We start from the raw sequence: 16,105 nt of genomic DNA on the forward strand, positions 1-16,105 counted from the left end.
GGCACAGGAGCAAAGGAAGAATCAGGGCATCCTCTGATCCCATAGCTACTCCACAGGCAGAGCTGGGATGGGCACTCAGTGACTGGGTCTTGTCCCCAAAGCCTAGCTTACTAAGAGGAACAGCTTTGCTTTAACCCCATCCCCCATGCTGGTCTGCTCCTCAGGCCCAGAAACATTGGAACTGAGTGACCCCGGACTTCATCCGGTGAGTCCAAATGCACCTTTCTTCCTCCAAGCCGACTTCTTCCGTATTTGTCACAAGGATAGAAAAGTGTCCAGCACAGTCGGTGGCCTCAGTTTCCCCATTCAAACCTCTGCTTCCATCTCAAGACCAAGCAGTGAAGCTGTGTGTTTTCCCCAGTCACCTACCATGCCCTGCCGTCAGGAAGTCCTCCAGAATTTCCACACACTCAGAACCTTGCTTTCTCCCTGACGAAGCCTGCCCTCTCCTAACCTGCTCTGGGAGCTGCCACACGCAAGTGATGGAGGCTGACTTCCGTGCTGGGGCAGCTCGGACTCAATGGATTCTCCTGCTCATCCTCGTTCTGGGTGCTCACTGTTAGCTCCACGCTCTCCTTACACAAACCCGCCTTCCAAGTTTGCCTGAACCAGCATTTCTTCTCACCTGACTCTCATCATGCCCACACTTAGGTCCTTGGACAACACCTCCAACCAGGAAGTCTTCCTTATGTTTCCCATGCCACTCCTCACTGAGCCTGGAGGAAGTCCTCATCTTAGATGCTCTGAAAGCATTCTGGGATATTCTCACTGTAACGAGAGCTAGTTCTCAGTGTCAGCAAGTTACATGTCTCCTTGGCTGCATGCACCCTGAGTTCACTGTGGCAGGGTGTGGCATCTCATTCAACAGCGGGATACCCAGGCACACAGGGCACAGTAGGCACTCACAAGGCACTCACTCAGCCCCAGGCTTTCCTGTCACTCACAGCACTGCTCCCTTCTTGGGAGAACTCTTCCCTTGTCCTTTCTAGGAGGGACCTCACTCCACCCCAGTTCCAGGGTGGGGCCCCCAGCAGTACAATCAGCACTGCCTGAGCCTGACACAACTATTTAGGAACCAACAGACACCTGCTGGTCCTTGGGGACTTTTATTGTGACGGCTGGGGTAGGCCAGTTCTCTTCCTCTTGAGAGAGGTCCTGCAAGAGTTTGTGAGGGGGGATAGGCTTCAGGCCTCAGGGGGCAGTGAAGTCTCCAGGTGGATTCTGAGACACAGCATCTCCACCGACCAAGGAAGAACAAGGGAGGCTGGATGCCTCTGACTGAACGGCATCTCCCTGGAGCCAGCCAAGTCATAGGCTCACTCCCTTTATTTACGCTATAGACACGTGTGTTAATAAATCCTTCCCGTCTTTCTGCATTGCCCTGTTAATCTGTGAGTGCAAATCCGAGTTTTGTGAGGAGCTCAGACACGAGGAGCCACTCCTTCTCTCCTCAGACCCCACTGCTCCCAGCCCAGTGACACCCACACGGCTTTATGACCTCCACACTTAACTGTCCGTCCTCAGTGCCTGGAAGGGCTCAGCAGCATCACACAGAGGGTGTAGACCTCTCTGAAAAGGCCCAGAGAGTAAAGCGACTAAGCTCTGTGAGATGAACAATCCCCGCCAAGATACTACCTTTACCATAGGAGTATGAAAGCAGCCGTGGCGTGAACAAGAAGCCTGTGTTCCCATGACATTCCCACAGGAAGGAGCCGGAGCGCCACAAGGGCTGTAGCTTGCTAATCTCTGCTTCTTGTTTTGGGATCAGGTCTCACCTAAATGCTAATGGAAGGTCTCCGTCCTGTCACTTGTCCTTCCATCTTGAAAATGGACATAAACCCGCATCTTCAGGGTCATTCTGAAGAGCAGGTGAGGACAAGGCTCAGGAGCCTGCCGCATGCCTCCAGGCAAGCCGGCTGCACTTCTGCAGCAGCCAAGGCCGCACACCAGTGACTAACCCCTGGTGAGTTCACAGGGTCTGAGGAAGGCAGGGTATATCTACTTTCTCTGCACACCCTAGTGCAGGGTGACCTGTGACCTCCCTAGGACATGGCTGGGTGGGACTTAGTAGCAGGCTGCTTCACCCTACTGCACCCCTCTGCTCTGGGTGCAGTCCAGGAGAAGCACTCCCTAGGGGCTTCTTCTCCCTTTGCCTCCACTTCTGCCAGCTCCAGATCCATAGGTGACCCGGGAAGGGAAGGAGGTGCCACACTGGACGATGCCCATCCCACCTCCAAGGCCTCCCTAGGATTTGAGAAGTCCTGGTCACAACTGGCAGGCTCTCATAGGTGATTGGTGGGTGGACAGGACATGGCATGGAGAGCTTCAGGTTGGAAAGCGGACTATCTGCTGCTGTGAGCTGGCCCTGGGAACACAGAAGGAGGAGCAAGCGGGCTCATGGTCAGGGATCAGGGCTTGGCATGGGGTAAGCTCCATCTGAAGTGCCTCTGAGCCATGGATAACTTGTAGGCTCTGCCAGGCTGTGTGCGTGAATTAATGCCTAGGGATACACCAGCAGAGTAGAGCGGAGGCTACGTGCCAGCAATTAGCTCTTGGAATAAGCTAATCCATGACTAGAATAGTACTCCAAGAACCAACTAAGGAACACATTCACACATCACTGCCAGGGGAAATTGTGGGGGAGCCGAGAGATAATAAAAGCCCCTGAAGCCAACGCAAACCCCAGCCACTCCCATTACAAAGACAGGCAGCAAGGCTGATCCCGAGAGCGGCCTGAAAACAAGGGATCATGGGATCAGAGGAACATCTGAGTGTGGGGTGGGAGATCCACCAGGGCTCAGGCTCATCCCACGTGACTAGAGTTCTGCCTGGAAAGGCAAGCACCCCCCAAACCCTGGAACAGAGGATGCAAACTATTCACTCCTAATTCGAGCCCATGGCATTCGCAAACGGTTTCTATCAGCGATTCTCAACCTGTGGGCTGAAGCCCTGGGGTTGAATGACCCTTTCACAGGGGTGGTTTATCAGATATTTACATTATGGTCGTAACAGTAGCAAAATCTCAGGTGTGAAGTAGCAATAAAAATAATTTTATGGTTGGGGGTGTCACCACAACATGAGGAACTGTATTAGCGGGTTGCAGCAATAGGAAGGTTGAGAACCATTGGTTTATACATTAAAAACAAATCCCAGGGGTTCCGCCTGTCAACAGAATCACATTCTTTTTTTTTTTTCTTTTCTTTTTTTCGGAGCTGGGGACCGAACCCAGGGCCTCGCGCTTGCTAGGCAAGTGCTCTACCACTGAGCTAAATCCCCAACCCTCAGAATCACATTCTTGCCCACAACCTTTTTTATTGCATCTCCTTCCTCGAAGGACAGAGAACCCTCCATGCTGTGTCTGCCGGAAAAGGATGAAGCCCCTGTTCTCACATTCACCCCACAACCAGCAGCCTGGGTCTCCTGTCCAGCCCCAACTCAAACCTGTCCTTCTTGAGTCCCAAATCCTCTCCCCTTATTTTGTGTACTGATGTCCTCCAGTGTTCAAGGTCCTCACCGACTCCTCCATGTCAGGACAATTTCCTTTGCTCCCCAACATGCCCCATGCTCATCCTGTGGTCATTGCCTCCCGCCTTGTGGGAGGAGTCTGGAGTCAGCGTCCTGTACCCATTCTGATCAATGTTGAGTCTGCATTTTGTCTCCCGCTGCAGTGAGACAGCATGACAAATCCTCAAGAGCAGCCGCGGTATTAGACACTTCCTATTACCAGGAGGTATTTGGCTCATCAATAAATCTGCCTAATAGATCCTCAATTAATGAAAGGCCTGATGAATCTGCTGTTAGTGGTTATGCAGAAGCAGCCAGGCAGAGGCAATCGCTGGTCACTCTTAACTCAGGCATCCTCGGAAGCATAGCCTCTTACTGCTTGACAGACCCCCTAGAAGTCTATTTTCCAGAATGCTCCCCCATTGTTCTCAGCTTTCTTGCTGCCTGACTTCAGGCAGGACCACCCTCAGTGCCGTCCTTACCGGCTCTCAGAATCCAGCTGTGCAGGCGATTTTCTGGCCTCCCACCGTTCATTCTAGGGCATCAGCTCTGGTTCAGAAAATGCTTGGAGGCAGAGAGGTCGGCTTGAGACACCCAAGGTCTCACTCAGTGATCACCAGTGACACCCACTCCCACTCTGTCTCTCTCAACCACCCAAGCACGAGCCACTCTGCCCAGCTCATGGGCATCTAAGGCCAACACGTGGGCTCTCTGGAACTCAAAATACCAGCCAAACATGGCCACCACAAGGACATAAAACACCAGCAAGGAGGAGAAAGGCAGACGGGTTTTTGGAAGGTGATATCAGACAAGGAAGCAGTGTGGAGGAGCTCCTGACTTTCCTGCTGTGACAGCATCTGGCACTGTGTCACTGTGTCTCTTGTCACAGATGAACTGTCCCCACGGCTCTGCATCTTCTGTGAAAGCCAGTCTGCCCACACGATCGCCTCCTACTGGAAGACTCAAGAATTGCGCCATACCAGGATGCCTCTTGATGGAGAAGGCATTCTTTCTCCCAATTCTTGCGCTCTACCTTCCTCCTGCCCAGCGGGGACAGACACTAGCTTCCTGGCCCATGTGTGGGCCAACAGTCATTTAGGACTTTCGCATAGCCAAGAAAACCTGGTACAAGGCTGACTCCCTGACTGCCTTCTTGGGGCTGGGAGGGGCGGTCTCCAGCTGCCATGGTGTGCCTCGTGGTGGTGCTTTGTGCTTGGCTCCATTCCACTGTCAGGAGGCGATAGAGAGGAGTGCAGCCTCCTTCCCACTAAGGACATAAGCAGGTTCCCAGCCCTGCAAGCCTCAGCTAAGGCCACCGAGACTTCTGGAAAAGGGGAAGGTGCCAGGCAGTCTTCATTCATTCTCTCTGGGGAAGGGCAGAAGAGGATGCCTGGGTTTGCATTAGCCATTTGGCTGAAAAACAGCGTTTCCTGCACAATAATCAGAAAGAATCTATAGGCTGGAACCTGATACTTTCTGGTGAACCACCTGGCTATTGAGCTGGGGAGGAGGGGATGGAAGTAAGAAGTGACCTTTTCCTCTAGGTGATGACCAGGAGGACCTAGGGGACATCTAGTGTCATATCATACTTCCTGGGGTGGGAAGGCATCCCAGGACACTGTGTTACTCACAGGCCACCAGCAGGACCAGCACTCCACAGAAGGCAGCAGCTTCCCTGGAGTAGGGGTGGCCTGCATCTCTCTGTAGGGACATGTATAGAACTTGTGCTCTGTACTGTAACTGCACCTTCTGGGTCTGCACGTGCCTTTGAGCTCTCTGATCATCGTGGCTCTTTAGACTGATTTTTCTCCATTCTTCCTATCGCAACAGCAGCAAGATGGACACCTTTGCATTTCCATGCTCGTCCACACAGGAGGTGGAAGGCTGCCTTATGCTTGCTCTGACTCAGGGTCAGCTGGAGCCCAGCACATCTCTGTCTCGTATTTCAGGGAAGCCCACCCAACCAATAGTCACTGGGTCTCATAGATGCTATGATCCAGCCAGCTGCTAAGAGTTCCTTACTGTATATACACATTATATAATGTACATATATACATATATTATATACACGTAATTATACATATATATGTGCACACACACATATATACATATCTGCATATATACACACATAGCTATGTATATATATAACTATATATGGATATATGCACACATATATGGATATGTACATATGTATGTATATGTGTATATAGATATATATAGCTCTATTGTTCTCTCTCTATATATATATACATATATATATATATATATATATATATATATACATATTTCTTCTCTTGTCCTTTTAAGAACAGAACTAAAAACCACATATGGTTGTAACCATCAGGGTTCACCCTAGTGGACAGTGTTAGCCAGCTAGATCCTATGTCCTCAAAGCTCCACATCCTTACAGACCAGCATCACCAGTTGGAGTGCTGCCCAAGTCCTTGGTGTAACATTTCACATTCAGACCACAGCCCAGGATTACAGGAAACCTACCCAGGGAGACAGAAGAGCAAGCGAGGAGAAAGGCAGAGAGATCTCTGAAAGAGGACTGGGTTGGGTAGAGAAGTGGCATCTGCTTTCAGAGAGCAACAACCACCGGGAAGGTTAGCCTTGCACAGGCTGCTGCTGCCAGAGCCACACAGGACAAGTCTGAGGGAGACGAGATGACTCTTGGCTCCAGGGGAGTGCTGCAAACTAAAAGGGACAGGAGCCCTGCCTCTGCGGCACCCAAGCCAGCTTCTCTCTCCCTGGGCTCTCTGTCCTGGTTTCCACCATCCAACAGAAAACACTCTCAGCACAGAACACTCTACTGGTCTTTCTTCACAGGGGGTGGGGGCAGCAACAGGGACTGGGGTATCAGGCAGCGCTCCAGCTGTCTCCCCAGCTTGCCACCAATAAAGGGAGTGGGTCACAAGGCTGGGGAGACAGCCATCACAAGCCTGTGTGGCAGACCCCAAGGGTGAGTGGGCTCAAGTGTTGGGTTGAGTAAGGAGGGACCCAGATGGAGGGAAGCTGTAAGCAGGAGGTAGAATGCCAGAAAGGGATCCTTGGCATTAGTATCAGAAGTCTCGGGGGCTCCTCAGAAAGAAGTGCAGAGTTCCCACAGGATGCAGCGAGTCATCCACCAAGTGACCGTGCAAACAAGACACAGTCTACCCATGCAAGGGGCAGTTCCTCAGCCACTCCGGGGAATGCCGTGCTTATGCCCTGCAGGTTGGAAAGCCCTCAATAATGTCTCGCTACGTAAAGAAACCAGACACAAAGACCGCTCACTGCATGGTTCCATGTACATGAAACCTCCAGAGTGGTTCTAAGGACATGGGAAGTAGGCTAATGACTGCCTAGGGCTGGGGACGGAGCGGGGACAGAGATGCTGATGGTATGGCTTTCGGGGGTATTGGAAATGGTGATTCAATTACAAAAATTCAGTAGTTGGTAGCTGCCCCACACTAAGCCCTAGCGAAAAACTATATACGGGAACTATCCTTGAGCTGTATCGATGGATTTATTGATGGTATGAGAACAGCGTCTCACTAAAGCAGTTATTCAAAGCACTAACGGAACTTAGAGAGCTTTGTTAGAAAAGAATCATGTTATTTCATAAAAGAATATGAATGACTAAATTTACAAATGACTAGGGGGTTGGTGGTACACGCCCTTAATCCCAGCACTCAGGAGGCAGAGTCAGGAGGATCTCTGTTAGTTCGAGGCCAACCTGGTCTGCAAAGTGAGTTCCAGGACAGGCAAGGCTACATAGAGAGACCCTGTTTGAAAAAAAAAGAAAACAAAAGCCAAAAAATGACTGCAAGAACTACAAAAATCAAGTTTCAAATGTTGAAAGGAATTAAATTGGCTGTTCATATTAATGGCACCAAAGAAATGATTGCCAGGGAGAAAATTATAAAGTTGAAAACGAAAGGTTAAAAGTGCCGCAAGACTGTGAGAGAATGGGAAGGTGACTCCAGGACAGCCCAGCATTTTCCTTTCCAGGGAAAGCAAGCCTCCCAGCCCTGTGTTCCAGACCTCAGAGCCACGCCCAGCACTGCAAGGTAGCTTCCCAGGCTCTCCCAGTGCATGTCCATTTGAGGTCCAGAACATGGTGCATACGAGGACACCTCTACTCATTGTGCTCGAGCACACACACACACACACACACACACACACACACACACACACACACACACACACACAGTGTTCCGTTATCTCCCTGGCATACCAGTCTTAAGAGTCTCAAACCCACCCAAGCCACAGTAGGTGCTTGCTGTCCTGGCTCTCTCAGAGCCAAGATCTCCCTTTCTGTAGAAGTGGGGCATATAAGCTCACTGTGGCGGGTGGTTGAGACAATAGTCTGATCAATCCATGAGCTTCTAACCCAAGCCTTTAACATCTGCCCCTTTAAGACCCACCAGACTTTTCTCCTTCCCACTAAATCACGACCACTTTGCTACCTGTTTTTGGACCATCTGGGTCTTCACATCGATTCATGTCTCTCTCATGGAGTCAATGCCTGTGCAGACCATGACACACTTGCCTGATACGCACTCTCGGAACCAACGGTTATCTGCATGGATGTGACCTACCTCCATCCAATGAGAACTGGAGGCCCCTGACAACCCAGACCAATCACATGACTTTGCACTCCTCATCCCTGTACTGACACACCCACCTCAAAAGCAGCTGAATTCCCCTCCCACCCAGCTCTTCCCAGCAGCACCCAGCCCTTTGGCCATCGGGAGAGCAGAGTCAGTTCTGATAGGACTTCCTTGTAGAGTCAATAGTGGATTTGCTGCTGATATTCCAAAGACAGGGCACCCTGTGGCATTTTACAAACTCCTGTCTGCCGTGACAAGTGGGGCATAGAAGAGCAGGGTGAAGCCAGCAGGAGAGAGCTACAACAGCCCATCCTCCTCCCTCTCTATCTCCTCCTTCTGCCTCCTGCATTTACATCCCTGGCAGACAGCAGTCTGCATCCAACTGCCACCCCAGCAGGCAGCTCCCACAGACAGGAAGAACGTGAAAACAGGAGGTGGGGAGGGGGCTGCAAAAAGGGGGAGGCAACAGACAGGGGGTGTTTTCCCCAAGTTTTAAGTACTGACATTTGGCCAGGAGTCTGGTTGTGAGAAAGGGTGGTGGTTGTGTGTGCCGCCAGACACTGGGAACACTGGTGGTGGAGCGGACAAGCTTCTCACAAGTCCTGGTTGTCTTATTAAAAACCAGAACTCGGGTGAGATATAGTGTCTCCAGAGAGATGGGCTTGGGTTAGCAGAAAGGACCAAGGCAGGGCGGGCAGCCTGTCATCTCAGCAGCTGGGAGGGAGAGGAAAGAAGACTGTGAGGTCAAAGCCAGCCTGGACTACACCATGAAAGGAGCTAAAAAAACAACTGTGAAGAGCTGAGAGGAGGTGGACATCAGGAGCTCCTAGGCACAGGCTCTTTGCTGCCGCCCACGCCCCACACCTACCTCTGCCTATCTCAGTATCCACGGTCAAAGGTGGCTAAATGTAGGTAGTCTGGAATCAGTTTGGGGACATCAAACAGTCTCCAACCAAATGCCCTGGTCCTGTGTATCCACAGCTGCGGGTCCTGAGCACACACTGTCTGTGAGGCCTGTGGCAAGGAGACTGTCTCTAGCTGACAGGCAGAGGGGCTTAGGGGTAGGAGTGCAATTAACCAAATGGATCCATTTGTGAAATTGAAGGGCCTGGGCTGCTGGGTGGTTTCCCTGCATGTGTCAGAGGACAGGTGTCTGCTCCCAGTGACCTCAGCTGACAAGGAGTTGATGCACTGGGCTTAGGAAAGTTCCTCCTGCTGGGGTGGGAGGAGAAGGGAAAGGAGCAGATGACTAGGGCAGCTCCAGATGGCAGTGGGCTGAGAACAAAGGAAGAAGGGACAGAGGCAGCCTGAAGGGCAGGGCTCCTTCCTGAGGAGGTTGCCCAGCTGGAACCACCAAGTCCTGAGTCACATCTGGGACCCGGAGGATACTTGCTCAGAATCATCATGCAGTGTTCTCATGAAACCCGAACAAACCACACTGGAGACACCCTCAGCTCCAAACCTAAAGTAAGCCACAAGAACCCGAAGTCCGAATGGTGGGCCCAAATGCAGGCACGGCACCATCTCTGGTGAGGCACTGTCAAGTCCTTAACCTCATGGCTTGGATTCTATCGTTATAGAAAGATGAATACGAAGGGGTCTCGAAGTCTCAAAGGACTGCCAGGGGAGAGAACATGGGATCTGCATGTGTGTGCAGAACACAGGGCCACACATGAGGAAGCACACATACGCACTATGTATGATAAGGATGACCACTGGCACTGGCCAAGAACCCAGGGGTGTCTTCTCATAACAGTCGCACGTCCATTTGCAGGGAGTCTCTGTGTTCCTTCAGGTTCTTCTATATCTCTCAGTCTTTGAAAGGCATTCCTTCACCACAGTCTGTCTGCTCAGCGAGACGTCACGGCAGGAAATCCAGCACACTTAGTAGATAGGATGAGAGAGGGGAAACTGAGATGGTGCTGAGGACTGCTGACACAGTCTGAGACACAGCCGCACTGAGCATGTCCTGATCAGGCACCTTGCTGTGGATGTCCAGAACTGCGCCTGGACAGCGTTGCTCACCGAGAGCTCCAGGAGAGTAGGTTAGAGACTCGACGATAATGAACAGGTACCCAATGAGGGCTGTGAAAGCTGAAAACTGGGGTCTTAGTTAGGGCTTCCATTGCAGTGAAGAGACACACGACCGACCGAGGTAACTCTTATAAAGGACATTTAATTTGAGCTGGCTTACAGTTTCAGGGGTTCAGTGCATTATCATGGCAGGAAGCATGGCAGCATCCAGGTAGACACGGTGCAGGAGAAGAAGCTAAGAGTTCTACATCCTGATCCAAAGGCATCCAGGAGGGGACTCTCTTCCAGGCAGCTAGGAGGAGGGTCTTAAAGTCCACCCCCACAGTGACACACTTCCTCCAACAAGGCCATATCTCCTAACAGTGACACTCCCTGGGCCAAGTATATTCAAACCACCACATTCAACGTTCAACTCCCTGGCCCCCATAGGCTTGTTCAAACACATAAGTCTATCAGGGTCATACCTAGCTATAGCATAATGAAAAATGCATTTAGTTCAACCTCAAAAGTCCCTATAGTTTATAACATTCTCAACAATGTTAAAAGTTCGAAGTTTCCTCTGAGATTCATGCAATCTCTAAACTGTAATTCCCTATAAAATCAAAATCAAAACACAAGTCATATACTTCCAATACTACAGGGTATAAATTATCATCCCAAAATATCATAGTGAGGAAATACTGGACCGACGCAAGACAGGAAACCCGCTGGGCAAACCCCAAACTCCGTACCTCCATGTCTGATGCAAAAGCAGCCCTCAGATCTACACCTCCCTTCATCTTTGTTGACTGGGACAACTTCTGTCTCTTGGGCTGGTTCCATTCCCTGTTAGCAGCTTTCCTCAGCAGGTATCCCATGGCTCTGGCATCACTAACAGCTTGGGCTATCCAAGGCAATTTTAATTTTACACCTTTTTATTCCAATATCTGGGACCCGCTCACAGTCTTCTGAGCTTCTCAAAAGGGCTGGCATCACTTCTCCAGCTCTGCCCTCTGTAGTACTCTAGGCTCTGGCTGATTCCACTCCATTGCTGCTACTGTTCTTGGTAATCATCCCATAGTACTGGGTCTCCAATATGCTGGGGTCTTCGCTGCAATGAGGCTTCACCAATAGCCTCCCATAGGCTCTCTTTCTTTTCTTTTCTTTTTTTTCTTTTCTTTTTTTTTCTTTTTTTTTTTTGCGGAGCTGGGGACCAAACCCAGGGCCTTGCGCTTGCTAGGCAAGTGCTCTACCACTGAGCTAAATCCCCAACCCCCCCCATAGGCTCTCTTGATGGGACCAAGCCTCAGATCTTTGCATGGCCCCTTCAGTCCTGGGCTCTCAACTGCAACTGAGGCTGCACCTTCATCAATGGCCTTCTCTGGACTCTCACAGCGCCAAGCCTCAGCTGCTCTCCATGACTCCTTTATGCCTTCAAAACCAGTACCACCTGGGTGGCTCTTACACATTACCAAGTTAGCTGCAGCATGAGGTACAACCTTAGCTATCTCCGGAACACAGCTTCTCTGTGCTCTTAGAAAACACTTCCCAGAGGATTTCACCTCAGTGATGCTGGTCTCGTTTTAATCACCACTAATTTCTTAGCTCTAGCTAATCAGCATCGATTGTCCCAGTAGCCCCTTCTATTCTTGACTCTAAAGCTAGAACCACTTGGCTGAAGCTGCCAAATTCAGCTGCTTGCTGGGGCTGTAACACGGCCCACCTTGTTCTATTACATTATCACCAGCTTTCTGTTTTCCAGCTCCTTCATTGCCTAAGCTTGGCTGTCTGGGAACTTGCTCTGTAAACGAGGCTGACCTTGAACTCAGAGATCTGCATACTTCTGTCTCCTGAGGTCTGTGATTAAAGGTGTGCACTACCAGGCCTGTACCTAAGCTTTTCTTCATCTGGAACTTGCTGTGTTCCAGGTCAGTCCTGAACTCAGAGATCTGCTTGTTTCTCTCTCCTGGTAATAAAAGGCAGTGTACCGTCATGCCTGGACTTAAGCTTTTCATGGCCACTGTGCCTCAAGATCAGATGAAAAACGTGTGTCATCCCAAGTCAAGATCTGTATCAAAAGCCTGTGTCTTCCAGCCTTAAGATCTGGATTGCAGGTCTGCCCTCCATTTCTGGATTGTAGTTCATTTCAGGTTAAAAGTCCATGAAAACAATAACCAGGTAGTAATGCCTAACATGATATAACGATCCCTTGTTCAACTGCAAACACGTCTGGTGGGATCTTGCCCTGGGGTCAACACTCCCTAAGTCTTCTCAAACACAGGATTTAACTCCATTGCACTTTCTGGGGCTGCTTTATTACTTCAACCATACATTTTGTATTCTTCCTTTCTAAGCTTGCTATGCTTGATCAAAATGTTCTTTATGAGAGTAAACCAGAGGACGAAGACTATTTCCTTTGTCAATGCAATTAATCTCTTTACGTTAGCCTCAGGTAGACTCTTCAGGGCCAAGAACAGCCACATTCTTCACCAAAACATCTCAATTAGAGTCTCTAGACCACACACTAAAATTCTCCTCTGAAGCATCTAGAACCAGGGCCCCACGGTTCAAATCACCCTCAGCACCAATGTCTTTCATAGTCCTATTAGGATGGCCTATTAAGCCCCACTTAAAGTATTCCATTGCTTTCCAAATCCAAAGTCCCCAAATCCACATTCCTCCAAAGAAAAACACCATTAGGCCTATCAGAGCAACATACCACAGTTCCAAAGTCCACATTCCACCAAACAAAAATATTGTCAGGTCTGTCACAGCAATGCCCCAGTCCCTAGTACCAACTTCTGTCTTAGTTTATGTTTCCATTGCTGTGAAGGGACACCATGACCATGGCAACTCATAAGGGACAACATTTAATCGAATCTGGCTTAGTTTCAGAGGTTCAACCCATTATCATCCTGGCAGGAAGCATGGCGTGTCCAAGGCAGATATGGTACAGGAGAAGGAGCTAAGAGTTCTACATCCAGGAGAGGACTCTCTTCCAAGCAGCTAGGAGGAGAGTCTAAAAGCCCACCCCCACAGTGACAAACTTCCTCCAACGAGGCCACATCTCCTAACAGTGCCACTCCCTGGGCCAACCATATTCAAACCACCACAGCCAGACTAACTCTTGGACTGAATACTGGAGAACTGTTCCCATACAATGTTATACGCCCAGTGAAAGAGACTAGCACATTGCTTTTGCCGTCTACCTTCTATGTGCAGTAGAGCAAAAGAAAGTAAAAAAGGGGATGGGAAGGTTGGTCAAGTGCAGTTCTTAACAATGGTGGGATGAAAAAGCCCCCAGGGTCAGCTGAATCTCTCCAGGGGCCCAAGGGGTCCAAGGAGGCTACTTGGATGGATCCCATGCCATGTCACCTTCACAATCTCTTATTCATCTCCCCCTTTGCCTCCTCAGCCTCTGGAAAGACAGATTCTGAGACTGCTAGAGCCAGCCAGACACCACAGTGTGTCAGAGATGACCAAACCCCAAAAGAAAAAGACCTTCCTCAGCCCAGGTGGCTGGGCCACTGTCTCCCACAGCCTCCCAGCAGTAGCCTGCCATCTTCCATCAGCTGCTCTGAGAGAGGCTAAGCCCTCAATTTTTGTGTGTTGGCCTCCCGACTCTTTCCGGGGAAGGCAGGTGCTTCCAGTGCTGAGATTCAACCCCAGAAGGGAACAGACAATGAGGACCCTGGATGCAGGGTGTGGCCTCAGTGCCACGAGCCTCCTTGCTCGTTGCACCCTGGACAGCCATCCATCTGCCAAGGCCCTGAGCCCCACCGAGAGGAGAGGCTATCAGGACTGCCCCCCATATGCCAGGGCTGCCGCTCAGGAAGTTCCCAGTGTGTAGAGGCCCAGGCAAAGGGATTAGGATCATTAACAAAGCTGTTTTTCAATTTTTCAATTAGGGTGGACAGGATAGACAATGACAGAAACTAATGCCAGCTGACTGCCCCTCCTAGAGCAGAAGGAGCCAGAGTGGCCCCCGCATAACCTCCTTGGAGGGCAAAGCCCCATCAGGGTTGTGGTTCTGCAGCTGGCTCTGGCTTCTGGGAGAAGGAAGGAGTCAAGTCCTTGAAAATTCCTGGGGCCAGGTAAAGAGTCTGGGACAGGGAGCAAAAGTGTCCCCTTCTACCCCACCCTCCATCTCGAGCTCAGGCCGGGTCCCATGCATACCTTCTCTGCCTCATTCGGCCTGCTTTTCGCAACACCAGCGGAGGCTCTGCTCCGGTTGACGGCAGCGGCAGAGGGCAAGAAAACTCCAGGCTCCCAAATCGCACATAAGTCAGTCAACCTGTGTGAAAGCAAACAGAGGAAAGAACCCCAGGGTTATTCCAGGTGTGTGTGTGGGAAGGCTCTGTGGTTTTTAACTTGTTCGTTTGTTCGCTCACGAAACGACATCTCCATGCATTTGTAGTTTTGCAGAGCATTAAGGCATCTTTGTTTACTTTGCAAGAAACGGGCAGGGTGTGTGCAAGGTGCTCACGCACTCCAGCGACTAGCCCGCTCGTCCACGAACTGCATCTTCGTGGTCAGGCATCATGAATAATTTGCTAATTCCCTCCTAACCAAAAGGAGTTAAGTTATACATGGAAGAGTCTCCCACACTCAAGGGAGAATTTACCCGTAAAGGTCTCATTAATTTCTAACTTCCTTAGAGAAGCCACTGTGGTTTCTTCCCCCTATCTACAGGGAAAACGAGGCCGTCACAAATACCCACAACACATCGAAAAGTATTCTAACTTGATGATGATCAGGAGCCCTGGCTTTAAGTTCTAGCAGGAGATGTGGCTGTCAACAAAGAGTGAGTCTTTACATGTGTGTTTGTTAGTTTGTTTTTCCATCTGTAAAATGGGAGAACATAGGATAGAGCATAGGATAGAGTGAACCAGGGAGGCCTCTGGGCCACTGGTTGGCGTCTGGGAGGTTCAAGTCCTGAGATGGTCAGACTCGACTGTGAACTTGAGCGGAGAAGCACCCTGGGTGGGGGGTGGGGGGGCAGTGAACCTCTGGGTGTGTCTGTGAGGGCGTTTCCAGATGACATAGCTCATCAATGGATTCAAAAGCTGAACGGAGGACTGGGAGGTGACGGAACTGTGGAAAGTGTGTCCCGCTTGGAGGAAGTAGGTTATGGGTGGGGGGGGAACGGAACGGAATTCTCTCCTGGTTTCTTCCTGTAACTGCTCTGCTGTGCTTCCTGGCTGCCCTCGGTTGAGCAATTCTGCTTTACTGCAACTTCCCTGCCCCTGGGAGCTAAATACCCTGTCACCCTGAGAAGAAAGGCTGACTAGCAAAATGTACCAGCTCCAGTTTGATAGGTTATTTCTCTGTTGTCGGTGAAATGAGCTAATTTAAGCCAGATTAGATTATATTAATGGCAGGTTTATTGGGAAACTGTACTTGAGTGAGTTCACTAGCCCCAAGGACCGGCACACACACCACACACACACACACACACACACACACACACACCGTAATGGGGGGGGTTATGCCAGGTAGGGACTGAGGGACACTTGGGAAAACCTGGAGGCCAGATGTGCTTTGCTATGTAAAATATGCACCCCAGTCCCTTGTCCTGGTCTGAAACCAAACACAGTCATTTCCAGCAAACATCTAACCTGTCTTAGTACAGATAATACATCTCATCTAAAGGCTGCTTGGCTGTATCACAGTAAATCTGCAGGACGGTAACCACTAGCACAGTGGGGGGAATGAGCTGTAGCCGCCCAGAGTGTTAAGAATGCTTTTAGACTTAGCAATCTTAGTTTTAAGAATCTTCTTGGAATATGATGCCCTTATGTGTCTGTCGTGACTTCCAGGGTCAAGGAGAGAGAGATAATAGCAAATATCTTTAGTACTCTACCATTTATTTTAGAATGGGGAAGGAACGCAAAAGCCAGTATGAATATGGTTGTGATTTTATATATGCTCAAAGGAAAAAGGACTAACTACGCATTAGAAGGTCACGAGGGATGGGGCTGGAAAGGCAGGGA

General features: G+C 50.1%; 1 protein-coding gene across 36 annotated transcripts in view; it reads right to left on the reverse strand.

The window, feature by feature from the left end:
• Nfasc (neurofascin) overlaps positions 1 to 16,105 on the reverse strand; it is a 186,575-nt gene that overhangs the window by 86,194 nt on the left and 84,276 nt on the right. For all 36 annotated transcript variants that reach the window (XR_015635056.1, XM_087579884.1, XM_087579875.1 and 33 more), the window contains 1 exon segment: positions 14,289 to 14,406. Coding sequence is in view for 26 of the 36 variants with exons in the window: in XM_087579884.1 (XP_087436010.1) it covers positions 14,289 to 14,406 (118 nt within the window). In the remaining 10 variants the exon portion in view is untranslated.

The sequence above is a fragment of the Rattus norvegicus genome, chromosome 13 (genome assembly GCF_021556685.1).
Source record: "Rattus norvegicus strain SHRSP/BbbUtx chromosome 13, alternate assembly SHRSP_T2T, whole genome shotgun sequence".
NCBI lineage: Eukaryota > Metazoa > Chordata > Mammalia > Rodentia > Muridae > Rattus > Rattus norvegicus.